This window comes from Zootoca vivipara, chromosome 10 (assembly GCF_963506605.1).
Source record: "Zootoca vivipara chromosome 10, rZooViv1.1, whole genome shotgun sequence".
In the NCBI taxonomy this organism is placed as follows: Eukaryota; Metazoa; Chordata; class Lepidosauria; order Squamata; family Lacertidae; genus Zootoca; species Zootoca vivipara.
In genome coordinates this window covers 69,507,998-69,516,782 of record NC_083285.1, presented here as the reverse complement: position 1 = coordinate 69,516,782, position 8,785 = coordinate 69,507,998, and the positions used below count along the sequence as shown (strand labels likewise).

Genomic DNA, 8,785 nt, shown 5'->3' with positions numbered 1-8,785 from the left:
TTAGGTCCAGGTCCTACGAGCCCGGGGGGAGGGGGGGTGTTTGCAGGGAGTCATTTGGGGTTCATCGCTCCACCGTATTTGCGTTTGCATTTGCCAAAATTATTCACCATGCCTTGTAATGGAGTCCATTCCTCCTATGAGTGTGCCCCCCCATTATGCCTCCTTCAGTGCCCACTGCACCATCAGCGAGTTACAAAACTGCCCCCCCCCATTCCTGGTGTTAACAGCACCAAGACCTAAAACATGGATGGAGCATTCTGAGGTCATGGCGTGGAGTGGGGGAAGGAAGGATTTTACAAAGTAACCATTGGGGGGGGCACTTTGCAGTTGGATTGCTGGGATCAGCCCCTCCCTCGCTCTCCTGATCCCCAAAAGGAAGAGGGGAGGGGGAAAACCTTCATCTCCCCCCCCACTAAATTCCTCCCCTCCCCTCCCGGAACATCCTTTTCTCACTCCGCCCCCACAACCCCAAATCCCCTCCCCAATATGTTGCTCCTCCTCCTCGCCATCCGGCTTCTGTTCCGGGAATGGGGGGGGGGAGAAGAGCCCCCTCCCAAACTGCCTGCTTCTCCCGGAAGTGGAGCTTCTACACCGGATTGCTCCTCTGCGCCGTAGCTCTAGGGGCGGCAGGGGAAATCCCCCCCCGTGGGAAAGAGAATTGGGAGCGAGGAAAAAGAGGTAAAGGGGCCGCGGGGGGGGGGAGAGAAAAGGACCCAGAGACCCCCGCCAGCTCCCCAAAGAACCTTTAGTGGGTCCCACCGGGAGGGCCTGGATCCCTGCACGGTGCTGCGAAGGGGGCTTTCCTTGGCCCCTTAGGCGCCTTGGTAGGGGGGGGACATGGGGCGCCCACCCAGGGGGTCCCCACGAGGACCCCCCTTACCCCGTTTCCCCCACGCAGGGATCCTTGAGGTCTCCGCATGGAGAAAGGCGGGCCATGAAAGGGTTAACGGGCGCGAGGGATGCCTGGATGGAGACCCCCGTGTAGGGGGGGGTTCTTCTGGATGGATAGATGGGGCGCGCAGGGCGATTCAGGGAAAGAGGGAGGGGGGCGAAGAAGTGGGGGGGGAGCATCCCTGGGGCAGGGAAGGGCAGCATTGGCAGGGGGGGGGGAAAGAAGAGAGAGATAGGAAGACCAGTTTTTAGGGAGACGTCTCCGCGGGGAAGCTCCGGAATGACCGTCTTGGCTTCTCCCTCCCACCCAGGAATCCGCCACCCTGTCAAGGTAACCAGAGAGGGATCCCTGGAAAAGGGGGGGTCCAGTCCCCCCACCCCTTCCTTCCTTCATGCTCCATCCTCTTCCCACCCCAGAAGCCCCTTCCCTTCCCTGCCCAGACTCATAGGTTCTGCCAAGGCCAACTGTTATGTATTAAGTTAACTGCAGTTCTTACCTGCCCACTGTTGCTGCAGTTCTCACTCAGGTCCACAACATGCAAATGAAGGATTGAGAGTGCTGTTCACGGATTGGGTAGCTAGGGGAAGTTTGTTACTGTTGCAAGTTACAGAGTACTATATAAGTGTTTCCCAACCTTGTGCCTCCAGCTGTTTTTGGACTACAACTCCCATCATCCCTAGCTAGCAAGACCAGTGGTCAGAAATGATGGGAATTGTAGTCCGAAAACAGCTGGAGGAAAACACAAGGTTGGAAAACACTGGGCTTAGCTACTGTTCAGCCTGGACTCAGAGCTAGAATAAAGAGCTGGTTGTTTTGAGAGCTGTGTCTTCATCCTTCTTACCCACTATTCAACATCAACCATTGCGTTCCCCCCCCCCCCTAGAGAGGAGAGGAAATCCCGAGAGGAAGCGACTCTTTGTTTCCGCAATCCCACGACATATAATTAGCAGAGTAGGAAAAAACAGCAGCAAAAAAATTCAATCAGCAGAGAAATTTATTACCAATACAGTACTTTTCTATGCCTGAAAAATGCAACCATGACACTTTAAAGGTCAGCACCAAGAGTTTGAATTGTGCTCGGAAATGCGCTGAGAGCCAGGGAAGATCCTTTAGGACCAGTGATATGTGGTCCTGGCGGCTGCTCCTAGGTCCACATTATTTGGAGTTTTTGAGTCACCTTCAAAGGTAGCCCCATGTTGAGCACATGGCAATAGTCTAAGCAGGAGATAACCAGAGCAGGCACCACTCGGGGGGGGGCAGTCTGCAGGCTGGTAGGGTCTCAGCCTGTGTACCAGACAGCTGCCCTGGACCCAGAACTGACCTGCGTCTCCATGGACAGCTGTGAGTCCAAAATGACCCCCAGGCTGAGTACCTGGTCCTTTAGGGGCACAGTTAACCCATCAGGACCAGGGAGTCCCCCCCACCTGCCCGCCCTCTGTCCCCCCAAATTGTTACTTCTGTCTTGTCAGGGTTCAACCTAAATCTGTTAGCCGCCATCCATCCTCCAACCACCTCTGGAAATGCGCACAAGGAATTGCCTGCCTTCACTGGTTCCAATTTAAAAGAGAGGAAGATCTGGGAATCATCCACAGTTTCAGTTCCAGGATGAGGCCTGAATCCCAATTGGAAGGATAATGGTGGCAGAAGCTTTCCTGGTCCTGCAGCCCACAAAAGTTCCAGGCACAATACTTTTATTAGCTTTGAAGGGGCCATAGGATACTTGGTGGTCTTTCCTTCAAAAGGCAAATATTTGGAATACTTTGACAGTGACATATGGTGAAAATAGCACTTCTGTTTTCCTTATTCAACATCGGACAGACTTTGATACACAGGTCTGAGCTCATCTCTCCATCCAAAACTGCTGTGTTAGCAGCAATGGAAGCCTGGGCAGTGTGGTTGGGGGTCCTGGGCTGCCTAGAGAACAAGACCCCCTCCTCAGCCTGGCTGATATGGTCCCAAGGAAAGCAGAGCAGTATGTTTGGCACCAGTTTGGCTGCAGGAGTTGCTGGAAGGAGGTGTGCAGGACACCATCCAACGGTCTTAGAGAGGTTCTCCTCCAGAGCCTTTTCTTCTCCTGAAAATAACTGACGAGTTAGCGAAGGTTTAGGATCAGGGTTTTCCTTCTCAATGGGCTCCCTTCCTTTCTCGGTTGACGAGCCCCACCTTCCCTTCACTTTCCTCTGCAACATGGACAGAATCTGCCTTCCTGACTGTGAGATTCACTGTTGTTCTCATCCTCTCCATCCACCAGGGCCTGCCTTCACCTGCAGCAGAATTCCCCAACCCACCAAGGATTTGAGACCCATCAGCTATCCTCACCTGGCTTTGCCGGCCAGTTGAAGCCGTTGCTTGGATCCTGGCCCCTGTTGCATGCTGACAGCTTCTGGAAGCCACAGGTGAGCACTGAGTGCAGGGTGGGGACCCCCCCCAAACATGTCGGCCACCAAAGGTACTACTGCTCCCCTAACACCCCAAGGCATCCTATAATTATGATATTTAAGATGGATCAGGAATAAATTCATGTCCCCAGAAATAACACAACTTCTGGCCATTAATGAATCAATACTACATGTTCAAGGTTGAAGTTTCCCTTAAGTACAGTTATCCATTTGCCTTTAATATCCAGCTTTTTCAGTGCCAGATTAGGATAGTCCAGAAGATGGGCACGAGATCAGGCAGCACATCATTATTATAAAGAACAATGGGGGTGGGTGTTTCCATCTGGGATTCCCATGATCCAACTGCTTTCCTTCAGCTTCTCCTGCTCTTTCCATGCAGTGTGAGACATGTAGACGGAGGTCCATCTCCAAGAACATCAGCTTCCCTGAGCACCCATTCAGCTGACCCCAAGCGCCTAGCCTTGTCACTAGTTCTCTGACTGACCCAAACCACAGTCCCTGGAAAAGACGTAGACCTGGGTCTCACAGAATGGTCCACATGGACCTCCTGAGGCCCATGGGACTGTGCAGGGGATTCATGAAGATCTAGAGGTGGAAATGGGGGTGGATGGAGGATTATGATGCAGAGGATGGGATGGGAAATGTCCAAAGGAATGATGAAGCGGAGAAAGAGAGGACCTGTTGATGGACAGAGAGCAGCTGCCTTTCCTGTGAGGAAACAATTGATTTGAAAAGGCTGTATTCCCAGATCATGCTGCTTTATTAACGATGATTGAGGACTATGAAAGGTTGCTGATGCATTACTATCATTTGATGACATTGCATCTTCATTTCCTAAAATCTCGGAACATGGGTGGAGAATGTAGGAGACGTCGAAATAAGAGAGGGTGCTAATGGTGCTTGATGTGTTCTTTTTTTCTGTGTTCTCTTCCTTGAAACCCAAACAGGACTTCTTCTCAGCCCACCCTGAGGAAAGTGATGGAGAAGAGAGTCAGAATTCCAGGAATAGACATCAAAATGTGTGAAATGTGTAATATGCTTCACTGAATGAGCACACATAGCTCACATCTCAAAAAGGGGAGAAACCGTTTAAAGGTATGGAGAATGGAAAGAGTTTAACTGATAGTGGAACACTTAGAACACATCAGGGGACTCACATGGGCAAGAAAAGATTCCAATGCAAGGAGTCTGGAAAGAGGTTCAATCAGAGGGGAAACCTTAATATACATCAGCGGACTCACACAGGTGAAAAACTATATAAATGTATGGAGTGTGGAAAGAGCTTTAGTAATAGTGGAAGCCTTAGACAACATCAACAGACTCACACAGGAGAGAAACCATGTAAATGTATGGAGTGTGGAAAGAGCTTTAGTAATAGTGGAAGCCTTAGACAACATCAACAGACTCACACAGGAGAGAAACCATGTAAATGTATGGAGTGTGGAAAGAGCTTTAGTAATAGTGGAAGCCTTAGACAACATCAACGGACTCACACAGGAGAGAAACCATATGAATGTATGGAGTGTGGAAAGCACTTTAGTGATAATGGAAACCTTAGAAGACACCAACGGACTCACACAGGAGAGAAACCATATGAATGTAATGAGTGTGGAAAGCACTTTAGTGATAATGGAAACCTTAGAAGACACCAACGGGTTCACACAGGGGTGAAACCTTTTAAATGCATGGAGTGTGGAAAGAGCTTCAGTTGGAGTGGACAACTCCATATTCATCTACAGACTCACACGGGAAAAAAACCATTTAAATTTATGGAGTACGGAAAAAGCTTCAGTCACAGTGGAGACCTTAAATTACACCAGCGAACTCACATGGGAGAAAAACCATATGAATGCATGGAGTGTGGAAAAAGCTTCCGTTTCAATGCAAGCCTTAAAACACATCAACGGACTCACACAGGAGAGAAACCATTTAAGTGCATGGAGTGTGGAAAGGGCTTCAGTTTCAATGCGTCCCTTAGAAGGCACCAACGGACTCACACAGGAGAGAAACCATATAAATGCATGGAGTGTGGAAAGAGCTTCTGTCAGAGTGGACAACTCAATATACACCTACAGATTCACACAGGGGAGAAACCATTTAAATGCATGGAGTGTGGAAAGAGCTTCAGTTTCAATGCGTCCCTTAGAAGGCACCAACGGACTCACACAGGAGAGAAACCATATAAATGTATGGAGTGTGGAAAGAGGTTCAGTTTAAATGCAAACCTTAGAAGCCATCAACGGACTCACACGGGTGAAAAACCATATAAATGTATGGAGTGTGGAAAGAACTTCAGTAAGAGGGTACAACTCAATATACACCTTCAGATTCACACAGGGGAGAAACCATTTAAATGCATGGAGTGTGGAAAGAGCTTCAGTTTAAATGCGTGCCTTAGAAGACACCAACGGAATCACACAGGAGAGAAACCATATAAATGTATGGAGTGTGGAAAGAGTTTCAGTCACAGTGGACAATTCAACATACATCTAGAGACTCACACAGGGGAGAAGCCATTTAAATGCATGGAGTGTGGAAAGAGCTTCAGTTTAAATGCAAACCTTAGAAGCCATCAACGGACTCACACGGGTGAAAAACCATATAAATGTATGGAGTGTGGAAAGAGTTTTAGTGATAATGGAAACCTTGGAAAACATCAACGGACTCACACAGGAGAGAAACCATATAAATGTATGGAGTGTGGAAAGAGCTTCAGTTGGAGTGGACAACTCAATATTCATCTACAGAATCACACAGGAGAGAAACCATTTAAATGCATGGAGTGCGAAAAGAGCTTCAGTTTCAATGAGTCCCTTAGAAGACACCTACGGACTCACACAGGAGAGAAACCATATAAATGTATGGAGTGTGGAAAGAACTTCAGTAGGAGTAGACAACTCAATAGACATCTACAGATTCACACAGGGGAGAAACCATTTAAATGCATGGAGTGCGAAAAGAGCTTCAGTTTCAATGAGTCCCTTAGAAGACACCAACGGACTCACACTGGAGAGAAACCATATAAATGTATGGAGTGTGGAAAGAGTTTTAGTGATAATGGAAACCTTAGACAACATCAACGGACTCACACAGGAGAGAAACCATATAAGTGTATGGAGTGTGGAAAGAGTTTCAGGCACAGTGGAAATCTTAGAAAACATCAGCGGACACACGGGAAAGAAACCATATAAATGTATGGCATGTGGAAGGAACTTCAGTCAGAGGGGAGCCCTTGATTTAAGTCAAGAAACTTACAGAAGAGACAAACCATATAAATGTCAGGAAAGTAGATAGAGGGTCAGTCCTAGTGGAAGTCCTATATCAACAGACTCATGAGCACGAAGAACTTTAATAGTTTAACCGTACAAACCCATCAACAACTCAAGAGGAGAAGCAGTTTAAATGGAAAGATTTGCAGAAAGTGCTTTTGTTATAATGGAGTGTTTAAGAAACATCTTGGGACTCTCACAGGGGAGAACCCATTTAGATGTATGGCATGTGGGACGTGTTCCTCTCAGAATCCACTCTTTTCTTCACAGCAATGAACTCAGCAGGAAATCAGTCTTCAAAGCATGATGTGTATGTGAAGGTCTTGTGTTTATATGTAAAGCTGAACAGTAATGAAATATTTAAGGCAATGTCTCACAATAGGGAGTATAATTTTAGATACCTTTTGATAGAGAGGGGAAATCTGGATTGCTGGTGGGGAGTGAGGATTAGGGCTGGCCGATATATTAATATCTTGTCCAATACCGGTTTCTAGACCACATCGTGATAACCTTTGAAAAACAATTGATATGGCAATAAACCACGAATCACACTGTGTGTTTCTAGGATGTACCTGGAAGCAGCCGGCAGAAAACTTTGCTTCGTGAAGCCCCTGAAGATGCCCAGTTGCTGACTTCCCTCCCAGACGACAGGAAGTGAAAAACACACCTTCATTGCAGTGTGTCGTTCCAGCCTCTTTCTTCCTTGCTCCCTTTTGCCGGTGTGTGTGTCTGACTTAGATATACTGTGGGCGTATTTTTTTGTACTGCTGAAACTGGATTTGCTCTCAGGAGCTAAGCTTTATGCCTCACTGGGGACCCACTGAGAATTGTATGCTTTGAACCCTCAGTAAACTATTACTGAAGAAGTCCTCCTGCCTGTGTGTTTTGTTGTTGTTGTTGTTCTTGTTGTTGTTGTTGTTTTGACCTCTGCATGGGAATTGCTCTGCACGTGGCCCCTTCCCCGCTGATACTTAGTTTATGCCCTGGAGTTGCTGTACTCAAGCATGCAAGATGGGTGTGTTTGTGTGTGTGTGTGTGTGTGTGTGTGTGTGTGTGTGTGTGACTGGTTTTTCCACCAAACTCTGTCCCCCCTCCCCCCACCACATGATCTCCAAACACTGCTTCTTCACTAGAACTTATCCCTGCCTCCTACATATTCTGAAGAAAACTTTAAATTCTGTAATTTAATGGGAGATTCCCCGCCCCTAAGCCTAATTGCAAGAGGGGGAAGGAGGGGCTGCAGGTACCAGGGAAGTCTCCGGGGGGGGGGTCCATCTTCACTCATGAACCCCATGGGGCACCCCAGAACTGCTGCTTATTCTGGGATTTGGGGATGATAGTACTTTTCCATTGTCCCAGAAGTTTTTCTTCCAGCTAGAGGACCACAGTGCATATTGTTATTGTACTGATTTTATTGCTGCTGGTGTTGCTGCTGTCATGGACTGGCAGGGTGAAAGGGGGGGGGGGGGAGGCACCAGCTGGGGAACTGACCAGGGAAGAAGGCTTGGATCTTGGGTATTGTATGCCCCCAAAGGCTATCCAAACTCCTAGCTCTAGGTCTAGCCAGTGTGGTGTAGTGGATAAGAGCGATAGACTAGACTCGTAATCTGGGGAATCAGGTTCGAGTATCCACTCTTCCACATGCAGCTGCTGGGTGACCTTGGTCTAGTCACACTTCTCTGAAGTCTCTTAGCCTCACTCACCTCACAGAGTGTTTGTTGTGGGGGGAGGAAGGGAAAGGAGAATGTTAGCCGCTTTGAGACTCCTTCAGGTACTGATAAAGAAGGATATCAAATCCAAAATCCAAACTGTCGCTCTGGCCAATAAAAGGCTGATATGGGAGCGGTTGGAGGCCAGGCTGGTTCTTTCTTTTTCACCTCTCCTCTGGAAAAGTGCTCTTTCTTTTGAGCTTTGATTACTTCTGCCTCCTTCAGTGCCCACTGCACCATCAGCGAGGTACAAAACTGCCCCCCATTCCTGGTGTTAACAGCACCAAGACCTAAAACATGGATGGAGTATTCTGAGGTCATGGCGTGGAGTGGGGGAAGGAAGGATTTTACAAAGTAACCATTGGGGGGGGCACTTTGCAGTTGGATTGCTGGGATCAGCCCCTCCCTCGCTCTCCTGATCCCCAGAAGGAAGAGGGGAGGGGGGAAACCTCTCCCCCCCACTAAATTCCTCCCCTCCCCTCCCGGAACATCCTCGTCTCCCTCCGCCCCCACAAC

At 48.3% G+C, this 8,785-nt stretch overlaps 1 protein-coding gene across 3 annotated transcripts; it reads left to right on the top strand.

Annotated features, from left to right (window-relative positions):
- Nucleotides 1-444: 444 nt before the first annotated feature.
- On the top strand, nt 445-7,799 carry LOC118078703 (zinc finger protein 883-like). 3 transcript variants are annotated; one of them, XM_060279281.1, is made up of 3 exons: nt 445-678; nt 3,144-3,288; nt 4,239-7,799. In XM_060279281.1, exon 3 carries the CDS (start codon nt 4,389-4,391, stop codon nt 6,480-6,482), a length of 2,094 nt encoding a protein of 697 aa, XP_060135264.1. In that variant the 5' UTR covers nt 445-678; nt 3,144-3,288; nt 4,239-4,388; the 3' UTR covers nt 6,483-7,799. The 3 variants fall into 3 exon arrangements, with proteins under 3 accessions (XP_060135264.1, XP_060135263.1, XP_060135265.1); XM_060279280.1 differs by lacking the exon at nt 445-678 and adding an exon at nt 1,131-1,222; XM_060279282.1 differs by lacking the exon at nt 445-678 and having other exon boundaries at nt 1,668-3,288.
- Nucleotides 7,800-8,785: the final 986 nt, after the last annotated feature.